Source organism: Stomoxys calcitrans, chromosome 5, assembly GCF_963082655.1.
Source record: "Stomoxys calcitrans chromosome 5, idStoCalc2.1, whole genome shotgun sequence".
Taxonomy (NCBI): Eukaryota; Metazoa; Arthropoda; class Insecta; order Diptera; family Muscidae; genus Stomoxys; species Stomoxys calcitrans.
Window position 1 is genome coordinate 96,919,995 of NC_081556.1, and position 23,319 is coordinate 96,943,313.

The 23,319-nt window shown below is 39.0% G+C and overlaps 2 protein-coding genes across 4 annotated transcripts in view; both read right to left on the reverse strand.

Annotated features, from left to right (window-relative positions):
* Positions 1–23,319, reverse strand: part of LOC106080903 (uncharacterized) — a 562,885-nt gene that overhangs the window by 147,675 nt on the left and 391,891 nt on the right. The window lies entirely within an intron of this gene.
* Positions 1,965–3,772, reverse strand: LOC131997701 (uncharacterized). Its single transcript, XM_059369022.1, has 2 exons — positions 3,009–3,772; positions 1,965–2,858 (listed from the first exon to the last, which is right to left on the reverse strand). The coding sequence occupies exons 1-2, from the start codon at positions 3,707–3,709 to the stop codon at positions 2,279–2,281; spliced, it is 1,281 nt and encodes a 426-aa protein (XP_059225005.1). The 5' UTR covers positions 3,710–3,772; the 3' UTR covers positions 1,965–2,278.

Genomic DNA, 23,319 nt, shown 5'->3' on the forward strand with positions numbered 1-23,319 from the left:
CCTTTCCTGCTGTTACTGTTGCTGGCACAACCACAGTTATAGCTTGAGGTCCTGTTTCCCTTTGTTTATTTCCTACAACATCATCCGTAATTTTCAACAGTCTCGATAATGAAATAGACAGCATGACGGTGGACGAGAGAGAGAGAGGGAGATAGTCGTAGGGAGGGATGAATCCCGGTAAGCAGGATATATATACCCAAGCACCGCCCACAGCAATGAGAATAATAAGGGGCCCAACAGCAAATGTTATGAGGCACATTGTACCCAACAGGCTGACAGATAGGCCTGCTTTCGGTCAGCCAGCAGCAGACCTTTAAGGAATTGCGTATATTTTGTGTTAAGCGCACTTCGGCTTTTTTTGATTAAAGTTCCTTCCTATCACGGAGTGTAGGGACAACATGATATCAGGGATGGAATGAATTTAAAATAACTTTAATGATTTTCGGCACCTCATCTGCCAAAGATTGTCGTCGATTTTTTTTGTTTTGGTAATATATGGAAATGGCGTCAAATTTCCTTGGACGCAAGATAACATAATAGCCTCGGCAAGTAAAGGAAATAAGGAAGAACAAGCAGAAGCATGCTAAGTTCGGCCGGAATGTAAAGAAAATAGGGAAGAACAAGTAAAAGCGTGCTAAGTTCGGCCGGGCCGAATCTTATATACCCTCCACCATGGATCGCATTTGTCAAGTTTTTTGCGCGGTATCTCTTGTTTTCGGCTATAGACCAATGCTGTTTCAGGCTACATACCGATTCAGACCATATTTGACACGTATGTTGAAGGTCATGGGAGAAACTGTAGTAATTTCAGCCAAATCGGATAATAATTGCGCCCTCTAGAGGCTCAAGAAGTCAAGGTCCCAAATCCGTTTATATGACAGCTATATCAGGTTATGAACCGATTTGAACCATACTCAGCACAGTTGTAGAAAGTCATAATAAAACACCTTGTGCAAAATTTCACCAAAATGGGATGGGAATTACGCCCTCTAGGGGCTCAAGAAGAAAAGTAGGGAGATCGGTTTATATGGGAGCTGTATCAGGCTATAGACCGATTCGAACCATATTTGATACGTAAGTTGAAGGTTATGAGAAAAGCAGTTATTCCAAATTTCAGCCAAATTGGATAATAATTACGCCCTCCAGGGGCTCAAGAAGTCAAGATCCCAGATCGGTTTACATGGCAGCTATATCAGGTTATGAACCGATTTGAACAATACTTGACACAGTTGTTGAAATTCACAAAAAAATACTTCGTGCAAAATTTCATTCAAATTGGATAAGAATTGCGCCCTCTAGTGGCTCAAGAAGTCAAGTCCCCAGATCGGTTTATATGGCAACTATATCAGGTTATGAACCGATTTGAACCATACTTGACACAGTTTGTGAAATTCATAAAAAAATATTTCGTGCAAAATTTCATTCAAATCGGATAAGAATTGCACCCTCTAGAGGCTCAAGAAATCGAGACTCAAGATCGGTATATATGACAGTTATATCGGGTTATGAACCGATTAAGACCATACTTAGCACATTTGTTGAAAGTCGTAATGAAATACGTCATGCAAAGTTTCAGCCAAATCGGATAAGAATTGCGCCCTCTAGTGGCTCCAGAAGTCAAGACCCAAGATCGGTTTATATGACAGCCATATCAGGTTATGAACCGATTTAAACCATACATGGCACAGTTGTTGGATATCATAACAAAACACATCGTGCAAAATTTCATTCAAATCGGATAAGAATTGCGCCCTCTAGTGGCTCAAGAAGTCAAGACCCCAGATCGGTTTATATGAAAGCTATATCAGGTTATGGACCGATTTAAACCATACATGGCACAGTTGTTGAAAGTCATAAAAAAATACTTCTTGCAAAATTTCATTTCAATCGGATAAGAATTGCGCCCTTTAGAGGCTCAAGAAGTCAAGACCCAAGATCGGTTTATATGACAGATAGATAGATAGATAGATAGATAGATTTTATTTTGTTTTCTTTAAACATTACAATTCAAATTTCTATATACTGTTTGATTAAGATAACAAAATGTAAATGTAATTAGTTAATGACAATAACTTTAAATAGTTGTCTGTCAATACCATATTTGTTTTAATTTGTGCTGTTAAATAGCTAAATTTAGTATGTTTGCGTAACATTACGTTTAGATATATACATTTTATAAGCCATAAAGTTAACGTAAAATTTTATAAAGTGTAAAGTTAAGGAAAAAATTTACATATTCTTTTTTTTTTTTTTTTTTTTTTTTTTTTTTTTTTTTTTTTCAAAATTGTTCTCGATTTATGTAGTTCCGATATCTCAAAGCATTGCTAACATAATTATATAATCCATCCCACCCACAATAAAAAGTTCCATTTAAAATTTGTATTAGCTGTACATCATCTAGATAGGCAGTTCCAAAATGCCGTACCCTAAATTCTTGTAATACTGGACATCTGGCTATGAAATGTTGCAAGTTTTCGACTTCTCTCAAGTTACACAATGTACATTGGTGTCTCGCTGCGTTTCTAAAAACGTTTCCATTCAGTGGAAGTACATCTGCCCTTGTTTTCATTATAATAGCAATTTTGTCCAGTTTCCAAACATCTTGCATGTATTCAATCCCGATTTCTGGATTCAAAAAACGATAAAATCTGCTTTCACTTGCTCTTGCTCTATCTATTTTCTCTGTATAGCTTTTCCTTTTGAGATTATTTACAAGTATAGTTGTGGTTGTAGACCAATCTTGCGCTGTTCTGAATAGATTTTCAATTGGAACGTTAGTGCTTTCGGACCAAGATTTCAGTGCCAAGGCCCAGAAAATTTGTTTGTTCCATATTTTTATAGAAAGCTTATGCGGGAGTCTGTTATTATCGTAAAGGAATAAAGTTTTATATATATAATCCATATGTAGTTTCAATGTGTAAAAGTGGTTGTCAGGTACATCGGTCTCTAAAGATAATATATAATTTGGTATATGTTTTGGTTGCTTTAAAACCTTTTTCAAAAAGTACCTTTGTAGTTCATCTACTTCTTCAAACCAGTTGTACCCCCACACCTGGGCTGCATATGACTGTGTGGTTTTGCACACACTCTGGAAAATTTTCCATTTCGATATAAGGGATACATTTGAGTTATTGATCAGATTTTCCCAAGCTGCGTTTATACAAATCTTCGCTCGTTTGTTTCTTTGTTCTGCATGCTTAGTAAAACTCATTTTTGGAGTTAGAAGGACTCCAAGGTAGCAGTATTCGTTCACCACTTCAATTTCTTCATTGAGGTATTTCCATCTCTCCCTTGAAGATAACCGTCCTCCATTTCGAAACACCATTATCTTGGATTTTTGCAAATTTACCACCATATTCCATCTACTACAATAGTTTTCTAAATTCCATATCATTTTTCGAAATACTTCAATATCATCAGCTAGTATGACGATGTCATCAGCGTACAGTAGTACCCGAATATTTAATTCGTCTAGCACTAACCCTCCTTCCAACCAGTCGTGTATATCATTTAAATACAGAGTGAACAGTAAAGGCGACAGCAAACACCCTTGTCTAACTCCTGTATAAGTATTAAAATGTTGCGATACATTATCTCCAGTCCAAACTACCGATTTAGTGTTTTGGTATATGTTTTGTATTAAATAAACCATCTTTGTTGAGATTCCGATTTCATGCAATTTATAGATTAAAAGTTGCCTGGGTACCATATCAAATGCGGCTGAAAAATCGACGAAAAATGCGTACACTTTCTTTCTTTCAGATAACTTGCAGTGGACGATTATATGACAGTTATATCAGGTTATGGACCGATTTGAACCATACATAGCACAGTTGTTGGATATCATAACAAAACACGTCGTGCAAAATTTCATATTAATAGGATAAGAATTGCGGCATCTAAAGGCTCAAGAAGTCAAGACCCTAGATCGGTTTATATGGCAGCTATACCAAAACATGGACCGATATGGCCCATTTACAATCCCAACCAACCTACACTAATAGGAAGTATTTGTGCAAAATTTCAAGCGTCTAGCTTTACTCTTTCGAAAGTTAGCGTGCTTTCGACAGACAGACGGACGGACGGACATGATTAGATCGACATAAAATGTCACGACGATCAAGAATATATTGGGTTGCCCAAAAAGTAGTTGCGGATTTTTTAAAAGAAAGTAAATGCATTTTTAATAAAACTTAGAATGAACTTTAATCAAATATGCTTTTTTTACACTTTTTTTCCAAAGCAAGCTAAAAGTAACAGCTGATAACTGACAGAAGAAAGAATGCAATTACCGAGTCACAAGCTGTGAAAAAATTTGTCAACGCCGACTATATGAGAAATCCGCAATTACTTTTTGGGCAACCCAATATATACTTTATGGGGTCTCAGACGAATATTTCGAGTAGTTACAAACAGAATGACGAAATTAGTATACCTCCATCCTATGGTGGAGGAGGGTATGAAAAGGCACATTTAAAGTTGAGATAACCTAAATTGTCAACTATTTTTATATTCACCTCCATTAGATAGGAGGATAAAGTCGAATTGTCATACCCATTGACACAAGGGGAACGCTTTTGTAGTTTTGATGGACATTCTATGTTTGTCCGTTTGCTGCCCTATTGCAAAAATTAAGGGTGCTGATGGTTTGCGAGTCAAATTCGACAATTTTTAGCTAAAGATGCCAAAAAAAAATCATTGAATTTCTTAAAACCCTAAAATTTATTTATTTTTATATATTTTGAATAAAATTAGTTTAAGCTTGGTCCACTATTTGAAACCTCTATGCCTCCTTTCTCTAACTGACCAGAATTTGTTAAAATTAGACATGTCCGAGTGGTAGCAAACTTACCACAAACTTCGCTATTGCATGCCAAAAACAACATACCTGCAAGTAGAAAGAAAAGATAAATGTTTATGAAATAATGATATTTAAATCAAGTAACAAATAAAAACATACTGAGATCGGCTGATCCGTATTCTAGGTGGATACGGCCAAAATATTACAGTAATTAACTAAGTTGGTATTTGAATTATTTTGCAGAAAAAAAAAAACCAACCGCTTCACTCGGAAACCTCTTGTCCATTGTTTTCGTCTTTAAAAGAAAGAGAGAATAGAGAAAAAGCCGTTAGTAAAAGTTGAAGATAAACTAAAATCCCAGATTATGGACCTAAAGAAGTCTCACCGACAAGAGGGCCGCCAAGTCAGCCATCCTAGATCGGTATAGAAGTCCAAAATGACTCCGTGGTCGAATGTCTGTAGCGGGCTCAGTGAAAGGAAGGGAAGTTCACCCATAATCCTACGCCTTCTCCCCGTCATCGCGTGACATAAGCACAGCAGATGTTCAACCAACTTTAACCTTCTCCAACTCCTTCTCATACCCACAATCCCTGCAGAAATACTCATCGTCCTGAGCCCAGCGCCATGACAGGACCTGACATTGCAGTGAAATGTCAGGACTCCCACCAACAATCCAAGGTCACGATTCCCCAGCCCATAACAGTCGACGTCCTCGATCCAAAGAACCCCGGCCACAGGACTTTGGCAACTCTAGAGCCCACAATGCTAGCCAACGCCAGTCAGCTCATTCTTTTGGGGGTCACCATCGGCGTCCCGCTGTCAGAGTGCATGTGCGATACAAACCTGGCTCGGGGTTCACCATCGGCGTCCCACTGCCAGAGCCCATCTGCGCTACAAACCTGGTCAGCCGGGAACCCAGCACAATCCCGGGACGAACTCAGACCAAAAATTTCCACGTCGCCATCGACGAAAGATCCACCCGACGTATAAGTCGTCGCGTCGCCAATGTCACATAGTCGTACCACGCCACACTATGGGCGGAAATGGGAAAATGTGGCCAAAATTCGATACACCGATTTTCTGAACCGATTTTGACCAAAATTCTCAGATATTGTGGTGCGGTGGGCACCGAGGATAGAGTTATGCACAATTTTGGCAATAGTGGTTAATAAATGCGTTTGCCTTGGTTCCAGGAGTGAAAATCAGGCGATATAAATATATGGCAGCTATATCTAAATCTGAACCGATGTCAATGAAATTCACCAGTAAACTCAACAGTCATAAGAAAATCCTTTTTGCCAAATTTCGAGAAAATAACTTAAGAAATGAGCACTTTATTGCCATATTAGTTCAAATCGGAGGGAAATATATATGGGAGCTATATCCAAATCTGAACCGATTTCGACAAAACCTTAGACATATGGTGGTAGTCGTTTAGGAAAGCGTTGTAAAAAATTTTGGGTAGATGCACTTGCAGTGGCTCTAGAAGTGAAAACTTGGCTATAGATATATTTATATGAGAGTTATATCTTAATCTGAACCGATTTCTACGAAATTCACCACTAATGTCGAGAGTCTAGGAAAAATCTTTCCCTTGATTTCGAGAGAATCGGTTTACAAATGACCATTTTATTGCATAATTACTGCAAATCGGACGAACATATATATGGGAGCTATATCCAAATCTGAAGCGATTTTTACCAATTTCAATAGGCTTTGTGTTTAGGCCGAAAAACATGCCTGTACCAAATTTGAAATTGCGATCTGTAGTTTAACATGGACAGACGGACATAGCTAAATCGAATCAGAAAGTGATTCTGAGTCGATCGGTATACTTATCAATGGGTCTATCTCTCTTCCTTTTGGGTGTTTCAAACAAATGCACTAAATTACAATATAATACCCAGTACCACAGTAGTGATGTAGGGTAAAACAAGTAAAAACGTGTTAAGTTCGGCCGTGTCGAACTTTGAATACCCACCACCATGTATAAATTAGCCATCCTCTTTTATAACACCTCCACTATCAAATACGTATTAATGTGCAAATGGGGGGTGGTCTGGATCATATTTGATTCAGGTCCCGAGAACTCTTATACAAGACACAGTTTCAGTAAAACCGGGCAACAAATCCGCTTTTTATGGGATTGAGACCCTAAATTGGAAGATCGGTCTATATGGCAGCTATGTATAAATAAAGTCTGATCAGGACTTTATTGAGGTGCGATGACGGTAGGCCAAACACAAATCACTTTGTCAAATTTCAGCGAAGACCCTTAGGGTTTAAGACCCTTAATTAGTAGATCGGTCTATCTGGCAGCTATATATGATAAAAGGCGGGAGGCTTTAATAATCCCACTATTTAAATTTTCAGCGAAATCGGACAAAAGCTGCGTCTTTTATGGGCTTAAGATCCTTAAGCGGCAGATCGGTCACTATGGCAGCTCTATTTTATTATAGCCCAATCTGAAACATATTTTCGTCGAATATCGGGAGGAGGAGACAAGAACTTAACCTGCGTATAGAAGAAATATGAAGCTGTGCAAAATTTTTTAATCAATATCTCAATTTTTAAAGACTGTAGCGTGAATACAACGGACGGATAGACACATGGACATCGTTAAATCGTCTTAGTATTTTACAATGATCAGAAATATATACACTTTGTAGGGTCGGAAATGGATGTGTGGATGGCAAATGGGCCATATCTGTTCAGATTTGGATATAGCTCCCATATAAACCGATCTCCCGATTTGACTTCTTGAGTCCATGGATGCCACAATTTTTGTCTGGATTGACTGAAATTTTGCACATATTGTTCTGTTATGACTTCCAACAACTGTGGATAGTAAGGTTAAAATCGGTCAAGGAGCTGATGTAGCTTCCATATAAACAAATCACCCGATTTGACTTCTTAAGCCTATGGAAGCCACAATTTTTTAACGAATTTTCTGCAATTTTGTGTATAGTGTTCTGTTATGATTTCTAATAACTGTGGAAAGAACAGTCCACATTGGTCAAAAACATGATATAGCTCTTATATAAACCGATCTCCCGATTTGACTTCCTGAGCCCCTGGAAGCCCCAATTTTCATCCGATTTGGCTAAAATTTTGCATATAATGTTCTGTTGTGACTCTCAACAACTGCACCAAGTACAATTCGGTCTGTATAGCTCTTATATAAACCGGTCTCCCGATTTGACTTCCTGAGACACTGGAAGCCGCAACTGTTGTCCGATTTGACTGAAATTTTGCACATAGTTTCTATTTTGACTTCCGACTACTGTGCCAAGTACGGTTAAAGTCTGTGTATAACCTGATGTAGATCCCATATAAACAGATCTCCCGATTTGACTTCTTGAGACCCAATCCGATTTGGCTGAAATTTTGTACATGGTGTTCTGTTACGACTCCCAACAACTGTGCCAAGTACGGTTCAAATCGGTCAAGAATATGATATAGCTCCCATATAAATCGATCTCTCGATTTGACTTCTTGAGCCGTTACAAGCCAAGATTTTTATCCGATTTGGCTGAAATTTTGCATATAGTGTTCTGTTGTGACTCTCAACAACTGTGCCAAGTACGGTCCATTTCGGTCCATAACTAGATATAGCTCCCATATTTTTGCAGAATCCATGGTGGTGGGTTCCCAAGATTCGGCCCGGTCGAACTTAACACGCTTTTACTTGTTTTCTTTAGCATCTACCACTATGCTGAGTTTGGTAGAAATCGGTTCAGATTTGGATATAACTGTCATATCCATAACAAGCAAGTTTATAAAGCGATTTTCATAAAACTTGCTATATAAAAGTTTTCGCACCTCTAACAACACATATAAAATTTCGTTGCAATCGTTACAGATTTAAGTATACCTTTCTCATACTCGTATTGGCAATACTAATGTTGCCAATGTTTGTGAGGTATCCTGCCATGTTTAAACTTCTCTACTAAGAAGTGTCGCTATGCGGCAGGCTATGCGCAGGCCTCTTGTCATTGAGCATCAAATTTAGTCGGACTGCACTTATTGATATAAGAGAAGTGGTAGTTAGTACGTATTCAGATTGCTGACATAATTGCAATAATTTTGGTGGTCAGTTTTGATATTCGATTGTTCACTTAAAAGTTATGCTGGTTGGAAATCATAAAATTGAAAAATCGAAAATAATAAAGAATAATGGACGGAATCTCATTTTCCTTAATCAATTATAATGCATATTAGCTGTAGTCATAGCCATAACCATAACCATAGCCATTTGCATGTGATAGAAAAATACACATTCTTGGCCATATGCACTACCGAAATGCAAAGATAAACTATTTGGAACAAAAATAACGAAGTATTTTCCAGTCAGTGCGTCACAGCGACACGTTTTTGATAATACTCAAGCATACTAAAGAAAAAAAATAATAATAAAAGATTTAAAATGGCATGCTTCCATATAGCATGATACCAAAATTGAACATTTAATCGAACAAAGTGTGGGTGCCAAGTCAATAGAATCTATGAATATTAAGAAAGTATAAACTGTTCAACGTGCAAGGCATGCATAGAAATATACAAAAGCGAGTTAAACAAAAACGAAAGCTAAAGCAAAAAAAAACACAAAAATAGCACAATGCTTAGTTCGCTGTTATATGATGCCCCGGCTATGCGAAAACAAATGCGCTGCTAATGGTTTCCATTTCAATGTCGCTTTCGATTATTGCTTGCCTTTTTGGTATATTTCGTTAAGATAGGTGAGGGAATGTTGTTGCTTGTAGTTTGTTACAGTGGTTCCCAAATGGGGGATAAAAACTTTGTACATATAATTGCAAACTTCATTATAGTTGTTGATGAACTAAATCATAAGCGAGAATGTAGTGAGAATAAATAGCTATCTTATCCTCCTCCTTGGAGGCCACCATAGCTCAGAGATTATCAGGTCCGCCTATGAGACCAAAGATGACGTCTGGATTCGAATGCTGGCGAGAACATCAGAAAATAATTTGTCAGCTGTGGCTTTCCCCTCCCTATATTGGCGAAATTTGTGAGGTACTATGCCATGCATAAAAGCTATGTAAAAACTTCTCCTCAAAGAGGTGTCGCACTGGGGCAAGCCGTTCGGAATCCGTTATAAATTGAGCTTCAAACTTGAATCCACCATAAGGGCACATACAAGTACCAGATAGAGACCCGAAGTACCACATATGCGTCATACTAAGCAGACAGATAGTCCACCTGTAACATTCTGGAGTAGATACCATTCGGACCAGAAGCCTTATCTTCTTCTTCTTATATATAACAAAAACAAAGGCATTAAGTTGGGCCGGGCCGAACTTTGGATACCCACCACCTCGGGTGTAAGCCCCCTTTCGTTACAATCCGGTGAAAATTGGGTAGCTTATACACCCAAATCCGGCACTGGCATTGAGTGGTCTAATATATATAAGTCACTGTTGAATTTTGTATTTCAAATTTCAACAAAATCGGGTAATAAATAAAGCTTTTATGGGTTTCAGACCCTTTACCAGTAAATCGGTCTATATGATCTTTACCATATATGGGTCAGATGGCGGGTGGCCTAAAACTATCTACTGTTTCAAATTTCTGCGAAATCGGTTAATAAATAAAGCATTTATGGGCATAAGACCGTCAGATCGGTCTATATAGCAGCTATATCTAAATATAGTCCGATCTGGACCATATTTGGGTCCGAGAGAGACCGAGAGACCTAAAACTACCCACTGTTTCAAATTTCACCGAAATCGGATAAAAAAAAAGCGGGCTTAAGACCCCTCATCGGCAGATCGGTCTATATGACCGCTATATCTAGATATAGTCCGATCTGAACCATATTTGGGACAGATGTCGGGAGGCCTTAAACTACTCACTATTTCAAATTTTAGCGAAATCAGATAAAAAATAAAGCATTTATAGGTTTCAGACGCTTTACCGGGAGATCTGTCTATATGACCGCTATATCTAGATATAGTCCGATCTGAACCATATTAGGGTCAGATGTTGGGAGGCCCAAAACTACCCACTGTTTCAAATTTCAGCGAAATCGGGTAATAAATAAAGCTTTTAAGGGCTTCAGACCCTTTATCGGGAGATCGGTCTATATGGCAGCTATATCTAAATATAGTCCGATCTGAACCATATTTGGTTCAGATATTGGGAGCCCTAAATCTACTCAATCTACTTCAAATTTCAGCGAAATCGGTTAAAAAATAAAGCTTTTATGGGCTTCAGACCCTTTATTGGCGGATCGGTCTATATAGCAGCTATATCCAAATACAATCCGATCTGAACCATATTTGGGCCAGATGTCTGGAGGACCAAAAATACTCATTGTTCCAAATTTCAGCGAAATCGGGTAATAAATAAAGCTTTTTTGGGCTTCAGACCCTTAATCGGCAGATCGGTCTGTATGGCAGCTATATCTAAATATAGTCCGATCTGAACCATATTTGGGTAAAATGTTGGAAGGCCTTAAACTACTCACTATTTCAAATTTCAGCGAAATCGGGTAATAAATAAAGCTTTAATGGGTTTCAGACCCTTTATCGGCAGATCGGTCTATATGACAGCTATATCTAAATACAATCTGATCTGAACCATATTCGGTTTGGATATTGGGAAGCCTAAGGCTACTCTATGTTTCAAATTTCAGCGAAATCGGTTAAAATATAAAGCTTTTATGGGCTTCGGACCCTTTATCGACAGATCGGTCTATATGGCAGCTATATCTAAATATAGTCCGATCTGGACCATATTTGGGTCAGATGTTGGAAGGCCTTAAACTACTCACTATTTCAAATTTCAGCGAAATCGGGTAATAAATAAAGCTTTTATGGGTTTCAGACCCTTCATCGGCAGATCGGTCTATATGGCAGCTATATCTAAATATAGTCCGATCTGAACCATATTTGGTTTGGATATTGGGAAGCCTAAGGCTACTCAATGTTTCAATTTTCAGCGAAATCGGTTAAAATATAAAGCTTTCATGGGATACGGACCCTTTATCGACAGATCGGTCTATATGGCAGCTATATCTAAATATAGTCCGATCTGAACCATATATGGGTCCTATGTAGGGAAGCCTAAAACTACTCGCTATTTCAAATTTCAGCGAAATCGGTTAAAAAATAAAACTTTTATGTGATTCAGGCCCTTTATTGGCAGATCGGTCTATATGGCAGCTATATCTAAATATAGTTCGATCTGAACTATATTTGGTTCAAATATTGGGAGGCCTAAAGCTACTCACCGTTTCAAATTTCAGCGAAATCGATTAAAAAATAAAGCTTTTATGGGCTTCAGACCTTTTATTGGCGGATCGGTCTATATGGCAGCTATATCTAAATATAGTCCGATCTGGACCATATTTGGGTCAGATGTCGGGATGCCTTGAATTACTCACTATTTCAAATTTCAGCGAAATATGATAAAAAATAAAGCATTTAAGGGCTTCAGACTGCTTATCGTCAGATCGGTCCATATATCAGCTATATCCGATTGTGGTCGATTTGGCCCGTTCAGCGTGCATCAAAAAGACTTATCTGTGTCAAATTTCAGCCCAATATCTCAATTTTTGAAGGCTGTAGAGTGATTACATAGACGGATGGACAGAAACACGGACATCGTTAAATGGTCTTTTTCGACGATCCGAAATATATATACTTTGTAGGGTCGGAAATTGATATTTCGATGTGTTGCACACGGAATGACTAAATAAATATACCCCCTAGCCTTCGGTGCTGGGTATAAAAACGTCTGAACCGATTACCTTGAAATTTTCACAGATTGTGTAGGTTGGTCTTGAAGGAAACATAGGCTACATAATTTTTTGATATCAGAAGGGGGGGCGGACCCTCCCCCTTACCCGAAAACTATTACCCAAAAATAAAAGTGGACCCATCGGGACAATATGGGATTCAAATGAAAGGTATTCAGGAGTAGAGTACGAATTTTATAATAAAAATTGGGTTCAAGTAACTGGGGGGCCGCCCCGAACCCAAAACACCCTAAAATAGGTTTATTGGACGAACATGACAATATGGGACTCATATGCAAGGTATTCGGGAGTAGATTACGAATATAGTCATGAAGAAGGAATAGGCTTTATAGTTTGTTGATATTGGAAGAGGGTGGATTCTCCCCCATTACCCCAAAAACAACACCCAAAATCAAAGAGTGACCGATAGGGCCAATAGGGATATCAAATGAAAGGTATTGATGAGTAGAATAAGTATAAGGTATTAAAAATTGGGTCCAAATACCTAACCCCAAAACTTATTAAATAACACAAATTGATCGTCCTTATCAATATGGGGCTTAAATGAAAGGTTTTCGGGAGTAGATTACGAATCTGGCACACCAAATCAGATCGAAGTGTAGGGGGTCACCCCATCCCCCAAAAAACGCTCCAAATGGGCATATTACCCATCATGACTATATGAGACTCGGTTTGTTTGTTGGTTCCGTAGAATCGAAAAAAGGAAACATAGGTTATATGATTTTTAGATATCGGATGGTGGCTGACCCTTTCCCTTACACAAAAAACGGCCCCCAAAACCAAAAGTGGATTGATAGGCACAATATGGGTATCAAATGAAAGGTATTGGATACTAGAAAATAATATCCTAATAAATTTTGGGTTCAAGTACCCAGCGGGCCGCCCTAACCACAAAACTTCTCTAAACAGTATATGCGACGTTCCTATCAATATGGGACTCAAATGAAAAGTATTCGTCAGTAGATTACAAATATGGTATAAAAAATTAGGTCCAAGTAATGGGAGGTCGCTCCAACCCCAAATACCCCCAAATGGGCATATCAGCCGATCATGGCTATATGGGATTCAAATGAAAGACATTTGGGAGTAGATTTAAAATATGACATTAAAATTAGCGTTCAGGTCAGGGTGGAGCTTTTCCTCCTCAAAATACCTCGAACAGGTAAATTGACCCATTATGGCAATATGGGACTGAAATGAAAGGTTTTTGAGAGTAGAAAACGAATTTGATATCCAATTTTGGATAGTGTTTGGGGGTACCCCCTTAATCACTCCTTAAACTGAACTTTATTTCCGATTATGGCAATATGAAGCTCAAATATACGATAGTTGGGAGAAAAGAACGAATTTGATATCTATTTTCAGGGCAAAGTGCCGGTGGCCCCCCCAGCCCCAAAATAACTCCCAAACGGTTTATACCTACCGACCATGACAATATGGGGCTCAAAGTAAAGGGATTTGGGAGTGGACACGAATTTGATATCCATTACTTCTCATTACCCCATTGGAGGCCATCGTAGCGCAGAGGTTAGCATGTCCGCCTATGACGCTGAACGTCTGGGTTCGAATCCTGGCGAGATCATCAGAAAAAAATTTTCTGCGGTGGTTTTCCCCTCCTAATGCTGGCAACATTTGTGAAGTACTATGCCATGTAAAACTTCTCTTCAAAGAGGTTTCGCACTGCGGCATGCCGTTCGAACTCGGCTATAAAAGACTCTGAGGTCCACCCCAGCGTCAAACACAACTTATTTACCGATCATACCATTATGGGACTCATATCAAATGTTTCTGAAAGTAGAGCACGATTCTTATATTTATTTTAATGGCCATGTGACCACCCCCGAACTCGGCCATAAAAAGGAGGCCCCTTATCATTGAGCTTAAACTTGAATCGGACTGTACTCATTGATATGTGAGAAGTTTGCCCCTGTTCCTTAGTGGAATGTTCATGGACAAAATTTGCATTTGACCACCCCCGAAATACCCCTTAAACCCGAAATATTTACCAATACGGTAATATGGGACTCAAAAGAAAGGCATTTGGGAGTAGAGTAAAACTTTACCCAGGAACGGAGCAGGGGCAAATTTCTCACATATCAATGAATGCTCTCCGATTCAAGTTGAGTTTATAAACAATAAGGGACCTTTTTTTATAGCCGAGTCTGAACGGCGTGCCGCAGTGCGACACCTTTTTGAGGATATTTTTTATACCCACCACAGAAGGATGGGGGTATATTCATTTTGTCATTCCGTTTGCAACACATGGAAATACCCATTTCCGACACTATATATATATAATATATATATAATATCCATTTCCGATTCTATATATATTTTTGATCAGCGTAAAAATCTAAGACGATCTAGATATGTCCGTCCGTCTGTCCGTCTGTCTGTGGAAACCACGCTACAGTCTTCAAAAATAGAGATATTGAGCTGAAATTTTGCACAGAGTCTTTTTTTCTCCATAAGCAGGTTAAGTACGAAGATGAGCTATATCGGACTATATCTTGATATAGCCCCCATATAGACTGATCCGCCGATTTAGGGTCTTTGGCCCATAAAAGCCACATTTATTATCCAATTTTGATGAAATTTGGGACAGAGAGTTGTATTACCACCTTCGACATCCTTCTTCAATTTGGCCCAGATCGGTCCAGATTTGGATATAGCTGCTATATAGACCGATCCTCCGATTTAGGGTCTTAGGCCCATAAAAGCCGCATTTATTATCCGATTTTACTGAAATTTAAGACAGTGAGTTGTGTTAGGCCCCTCGGCATCCTTTGTCAATTTGGCCCAGATCGGTCCAGATTTGGATATAGCTGCCATATAGACCGATTCTCCGATTTAGGGTCTTAGGCCCAATAAAGCCACATTTATTATCCGATTTTACTAAAATTTAAGACAGTGAGTTGTGTTAGGCCCCTCGGCATCGTTTGTCAATTTGGCCCAGATCGGTCCAGGTTTGGATAGAGCTGCCATATAGACCGATCCTCCGATTTAGGGTCTTGGGCCCATAAAAGCCACATTTATTATCCGATTTTACTGAAATTTAAGACAGTGAGTTGTGTTAGGCCACTCGACATCCTTTGTCAATTTGGCCCAGATCGGTCCAGATTTGAATATATCTGACATATAGACCGATCTCTCGATTTAAAGCGTTGGGTCCATGAAATGCGCATTCGTAATCCGATTTCGATGAAATTTGATACAGTGTCTTATGTTAGGCTTCTTTTGTTGTTGGATATAGCTACTGTACTTATTAGTATTTTCCAAATCGGAACATATTTCGATATAACTGCTATAGGACATAAGGTATGAATTTTTCACCGAATTTTGATGAAAGGTGGTTTACATATATACCCGAGGTGGTGGGTATCGAAAGTTCGGCCCGGCCGAACTTAACGCCTTTTTACTTGTTTTTTATAATCATGCATGGCATGGTATATAATCAAATCTTAATGGATTTTTCCCAGTTTCAATTCGTCGATGCGTATACTTATCAAAGGTTCTAGCTCTCTTCCTTCTGGGAACTTAAAAACTCTCTTCAAATACTCTGTACCAAAGTAAGAGTGCAGATTATTAATATGAAGAAAATCCGAAGGAAATGGGTCGGGCCCCTATGGTTAAGAATGACAACAAAAAACAATTGCATATGTTCCAATTTTGTATCTATTCCCCTTTAATTTCGTTTCACTTTGAGCTTGATTAAGCGCTGATGAAGCACATCACTTTTTTTGTAAACAAAATACATGAACAATTTCGATGTACCATAGATCGAATTTAAGATTGCTTTTGGATGGCTGCTTAATATGATTTGGTATGCTTGCGATGCGGGAAAGTTAGAATATTTTAATTAACACAAAAATTGCTCCACTTTCCACGAGTGGCAAAATGAAATCCCCTAGTGGCTGCAGAAAATGAACGTGGAATGTGTTTTTAGTTAAAGAATCACTACACAAAACCCTAAACAAAAGAAGTCTCCCATCAAAAACCACATGCGGCGGCAGCGGCGGCGTTGTACTCATCTCCATGTAGCCGTGAAATGTTTACAATTTTTTTTTCTCTTGTTTTGTCGTTTCTGTTTTATTTGTTTGCATGTCAATACAATGGAGTCTACCGCGTGAGCGTCTATGGGAATCTACATTCAATGGCATGGATTAGAAAGTCTTTCATAGAATTTGCATAATGTAAGACCACCCTTCCTTTCCCCACCACCGTCCCTCTCCTCCACCTACTGAATATAAGAAAAAAACGAGAAGAAAGAAAAAACGTTTACAAGCGTCAACAATAAACAATGTCAATGAAACAGAAAGGTAAACATTTCAAAAGATGGCAATAAAAATGATTTATTTATTTATTTGACAAATAAGATGTTGTCTTTTTTTTTTTGAGTAACTGTAAAAAAATCTGCTTATTGAAAAGTGCACAATAAAACTTAGAAATGTTTGTAACAATTAGGCAAATTTGTGTACGCCGAACGTATAAAAAAGTTAGGGAAATTTTTTTTGAAGCACAAATGACATTGGACTTGAGAGTAACCCCAATTCTATTAGAGGGAAAATGTTGTGTCATTTGCCATTTCTCTAATGATGTGCCATTTTGAGCATATGTCAATGATGTAAAGTTTTAGAAGACTGTTAGGAGGAAGAATTGGACAGAATGCTTTCGATTGCCGAAACTTAGAAGACCTTGTTTGCTATTAATGGACTTTCACTGTGCGGTTCTTTTCAATATATTTGTGGTTCTTTTCAATATTAATAAGCGTGGTAAGCTCGGTCGGGCCGAATCTTATATACCCTCCACCATAGAACGTATTTGTCAAATTCTTTGCCCGCTATCTCTTTAGGGTCAAAAAAAAGATAATGTATAAGAATTGCTATGCTATTGGAGCTACACCACACAGGTTATGGACCGATTCGAGCCATACTTGGTTTGGGTGATGGAGATTAGAGTACAAGAGTACCAGATATACGCCCGAAACAGTGCGACGTACCAAGCAGTCATATAGTCAAAGCCCACCTGTAGCATTCTGGAGAAGATACCATCTGGATCAGGAGAGTCATACAGTTCAAAAGGGCTCAATGTCCTATGAGCACTCTCATGAGGACTAAATCCTTCGTCAAACATATGTGTGAGAGCTATATATTCAAATCTGAAAGCATTTTTCCCACTTGTAATAGGATTCGTCTATGTATAGCTAAATCGAATCAAAAAACCAGAAAGGAAAGGCAAAAGTCGCGACTATATAATACCCTACTCCACCGGGTCTACGTAATCCTTCTAATATATAGCACTTTTATCCAAATCTAGTCAGACTTTGGTTTTGCATACCTATTGAAATATAGAATAGAACCTTCTACGATTTTCTTACGATGGTACGAAAATTGTGGCTTCTACAGCCGTCAGAGTCGAAACGCATAAAAGATATATATGGGAACTTTATATAAATCTGATTTGATTTTGATGATATTTTTTGCATGTTGTGGCCACTATTGCTTTAAAAGACCATATCGAATGAAAGATATATTGCAAATTTTGCCCATGAATATTCCACTAAGGAACAGGGGCGAACTTCTCACATATCAATGAGTGCAGTCCGATTCAAGTTTAAGGGATAAGGGGCCTCCCTTTTAGAGCCGAGTCCGAACGGCGTGCCGCAGTGTGACACCTCTTTGGAGAGAAGTTTTATATGGCATTGTACCTCACAAATGTTGCCAACATTAGGAGGGGAAAACCACTGCTGAACATTTTTTTTCTGATGGCCTCGCCAGGATTCGAACCCAGGCGTTCAGCGTCATAGACGGACATGCTAACCTCTGCGCTACGGAGGCTATAAGATATATAGGGGAGTTATATATAAATCTGATCCGATTCTGATGAAATTTTGCACACATACTAGGGCGTCAAAAAATCACTTGGTGTCAAATTTGGTAAAAATCGGACCAAATTGTGACTTCTACAGCCTTAAAAGGCCATATCGGATGAAAGATATATATGGGAGCTATATTTAAATCTGAACCGATTTCAAAGAAATTTCGCACACATATTGTGACGTCACAAAAAGCACTTCATGTCAAATTTGGTAAAAATTGGACAAAAATTGTGGCTACTACTGCTTTAAAAGACCATATCGGATGAAAGATATATATGGGACCTATGCATAAATCTGATCCGATTCTAATGAAATTGTGTACACATACTAGGGCGTCAAAAAAAGCTCTTGGTGTCAAATTTGGTAAAAAACGGATCAAAATTGTGCCTTATACAACTTAAATAGGTCAAATCGGATGAAAGCTATATATGGGAGCTATATTTAAATCTGAACCAATTTCAATGAAATTTTGCACAAATATTGGGACGTCACAAAAAGCACTTCGTGTCAAATTTGGTAAAGATCGGATCAAAATTGTGCCTTCTACAGCCTTAATAGGCCAAATCGGATGAAAATTATATATGGGAGCTATGTCTAAATCTCGACTGATTTCAATGAAATTTTGCACACAGATTGGGAAGTAAAAAAAAACACCTTATGCCGAATTTTGTAAGGATCGTATCAAAATTGTGGCTTCTATAGCTTCAAAAGGGCACATCGGATAAAAGATATATATGGGAGCTATATCTAAATCTGGACCGATTTTTTTCAAAATCAATAGCGTTCGTCCTTGAACCAAAAACTAGACTTGTGCAAAATTTTGTAAAAATCGGACAACAAATACCTTGATTAAAAGAATACATGGACAGATAGACGGACATAGCTAAATCGAATCAGGAAGTGATTCTAAGCCGATCCGATGTCGATGGGTCTCTCCTTCTTAGCGTTGCAAACAAATGCACACATCTATAATACCCTGTACCACGGTACAGGCTCCTGTAGAGCCAGTTCACTGGCGTGATAAACACTCCATTTTTACCTGCCACGCATATGACTGGGCTAGACCCAGAGGTCTTAATGTTAACCCAGAGAAGACTGAAATATGCCTGTTCACGAGGAAGACGAAGGTGAGCCTATTTAACGCAACACATTTCCTCAATAAGACGATTTCGATGTCTAACAAGGTCAAATACTTAGGTGTGATCTTGCATAGGAAACTTAATTGGAAGTCTTACATTCAGGAGCGTACTGAGAAGGCTCACTGATGTTGGGCACTATGTCGACGGGCCTTAGGCTCGAAATGGGGCCTGAATCCTAGGATAGGCTACTAGCTCTACAGGAGCGTGATCAGACCAATACTTACTTACGCCTCAGTAGTTTGGTGGACTGCTATGGAGAAAAAGTGCAACATAAGGACCATACAACAGGTTCGGAGAACATGTTGTCTTGGCATAGGCGGAGCGATGAGGACCACGCCCACTAGAGTACTGGGATTATGCTAGATATCCGACCAATTCACCTACGAATTAAGTGTGAGGCAGCCACTGCGGTTGTGAGACTTAAGGCGATGGGAGAATGAATTGAGGGTGGGAGCAGCTCATACCATTGCGGTATAATCGAGGCGACGATAGGACGCCTGTTAAGAATCGAAGAGGTTTCCGATCGGATAACTGAGATGAACCTTGAAGACGAGTGCAAGACACTGCTGCCATCGGCACAGTCTTGTATTGACGTAACCCTATTATTGCTATCTGGAAGATCATGTTACACGGATGGATCAAAGCCAGAGGACAGAGTGGGCCTGGGGATTTAGATTGAGAACAAAGGGACTGAGATCTGTTTTAGACTGCCTGACCATAATATGGTCCTGCAGGCGGAGTTACGGGCGATCACGGAATGCGTGGAGCGGTGTGGTGGTAATGCGAGGGCGTCGATTGTGAACATTTTTACCGACAGTAAAATTGCCGTAAGGGCAATAACAACCAGGAGGGTAAGGTTACGAACAGTCTTGCAGTGTAAGAAGGCGATTAACGCTTTCTCTGAGGATGAGAAAATCCGCATCGTTTGCGTGTCGGGCCATAACGGAGTAAGGGGAAATGAAAGGGCAGACGATTTGGCGGTGAAAACTTGGAACTTGAAAACTTGAAACTTGGTTAACCCGCGAGGACGTCGATTATGAACATCTTTACCGACAGTAAAACTGCCATAAGGGCGATAACAACCAGGAGGGTAAGGTCACAAACAGTCTTGCAGTGTAAGAAGGAGATTAACGTCTTCTCTGTGGATGAGAAAATCCGCATCGTTTGGGTGTCCATAACGGAGTAAGGGAAAATGAAAGGGCAGGCGAATTGGCGGTGAAGGCCAGAGGACTGCCGTCAATAAACTTGGTTAACCCGAAGCCTTTCGGGTCGACACAGTCTGATTTAAGGGAGTGGGCGCCGAATCCGCATGCACCATTGTGGAACAGCTAAACGGTCGGTAGGATGGCGAAAATCCAATGGGGGGATCCAGATCGTCTGAAGACTAAGCTATTACTGAAAGGAAGCAAGAAGGAGGTCAGAATAGCTATTGGTATCATAACGGGACACATAGGACTACAAGCTCACTTATGTAAAATCGGTGCAACAGGTGATTGCATGCGGGGAAGATGATGGGACGTTGGAGCATTTGCACATGCAATATTGTGGAACAGCGAAACGGTCGGTAGGACGGCGAAAATCTTATGGGGGGATCCAGATCGTGAGAAGACGAGGCTATTACTGAAAGGAAGCAAGAAGGAGGTCACTATAGCTATTGGTATCATAACGTGACACATAGGACTACGAGCTCGGTTATGTAAAATCGGTGCGGTAAGTGATAGCATGTGTAGGGCATGCTGGGGAGATGATGAGACGTTGGGGCATTTCCTTTGTCATTGCCCGGCTTTCGCGTCCATCAGATACCGGTGCTTAGGTGGAGACACAATATCAGACATGAACCAACTTAGAGGAGTGGCATTGAAAACAATTAAGGATTTTGTAAATAGCAAGGATTTCCCAACTTAAGATTTTCTTTTAGAGGTTACCAAATAGTTTTTAGAGCGCACAACAAGCCGATTACTGGCTTAGGTGAATGTCCATAGTGGCATGGGGCGGATTGATATCTGTACCCTCTTTTCAACCTAACCTAACTTTTATCTAATAATGACTGTATCACATAGATCCTTACAAACCTGATATTGGGTTAAAACGAGTCAAATTAATTACCTGCAACGAAAAAATAAAAATGCCAACATTAGTTAAAAGAATTTTTTTTTTGAACAAAAATCAAATCTACATTCCTTAAATAAATTTTCTTATACCAACAAGAAGAAGTAAAAATTTTTTACGTTAAATACACATAAAAGGAACGTCTCCAAAGAAAGCAAAGTAAATGTAAAGCAAACGAAGTTATTTTAAATATTTTTTTTTTCCCCCACTTTCAATTAGTTTTGAAAGTCACGTTTTTCAATATTCAATAAAATTTCATTATCCTTGCCAAAGTCGCAGCATTATCAGTGCAGCAGTAGCAAAGGCGGCAGCGAATCATCAGCCATAATATCCCTAAGGCAGAAGAGCTCATGACTATGGTGGTGGTGGAGGTGATGGTGATGGCAATGGCAATGGCAATGGTGTTGCTGTGACAAAGCTACAAGAAAACATTGCTCAATTTCATTATAACAATTGTAAGCTGAAAGCAGACACAATTCGCCATTTGCCGGTAAAGATTGTCGATAGCTGTGAGCAGGGTCCCTTTGGCCCTGTGTCTGCTTTTGGGTTTTGGGAAATTTGTTGAACTATTTTGTAACATTATGTAAATTCCAACTATCTGCCATTGAAATGAATGGAACCAAATACCAATTGGGATGGCGACGACAACGTTGTTGTTGGAACAAACTTTGCAATACGGAAATCAAAAGTGAAAAAACTAGGAAATGGAGATTCATTTCCGTCTTCTGTTTGTAGTCGTCGCATTTAATGTCATCGTTTCGGTTCAAGAGCATAAATCTTCTCAAGTAGCAGCAGCAGCAGTAGCAATAGCACCAGCATTAATACAACTGCTCCAAAGCCAAAGGCGAAAAGAGGAAATCTTTGCCATATTCCTTATGGCATGGCAGGGAAATCATGTCCTTGTCGATAACACAACCATAAAACATTGTTCAAGTTATCAATTCCTTGAGACCAAGAATTTGATAGAGAACACACACACACGCAGACATAAAACCCAATGAAAGAAATATTCCTTGCCATCTTCAAATATCTCTGCAGAGGTTGGGTAAATGGTCATGACGGCAAAGAGACTCAAATGGAATAACCATTAGATGCTGCCATGGGTCGTTTCTATTTTTTTTTTTTTCCTTTAGAAATTACCAACTGCGTAAATCGAATTTGTAATAGTTTAGTTGCTCTGTTGGTTGCAAAATACCAAGAACAGAGAAACCAAAAAAAAAAAATAACGGTAATTCAGCAAGAACATTTCCACAAACTATTGAGATTTACTTAAAGTTTCAGCAGAAAGCACAAAAAATGGGAATAACTTGGCATCATTTAGCATATTTATTGAATGCACGAGTAATGCAAATCAATTTTTTACATTGAAACCCTGCATTGGATTTCCAGATACATTAAAAGGGAGTTTTTTATACCATCCACCATAAGGTGGGGGTATACTAATTTCGTCATTCCGTTTGTAACTCCTCGAAATATTTGTCTATGACCCCATAGAGTATATATGTTCTTGATCGTCATGACATTTTAAGTCGATCTAGAATCAAGGTGGGCTTTGGCCTTCTTGATACACGATTCCGTGCAGTATAGATCTATCTGGCCTGCGCCTTGCTCT

Excerpts from the sequence above, each read along its gene's own strand:
- LOC131997701 (XM_059369022.1), bottom strand. The coding sequence starts at position 3,709 with ATGGTACCCAGGCAACTTTTAATCTATAAATTGCATGAAATCGGAATC. Across the intron at positions 2,859-3,008 it reads GAAGTAGATGAACTACAAAG|ACTCCCGCATAAGCTTTCTA; the intron begins GTACTTTTTGAA and ends CGATAATAACAG.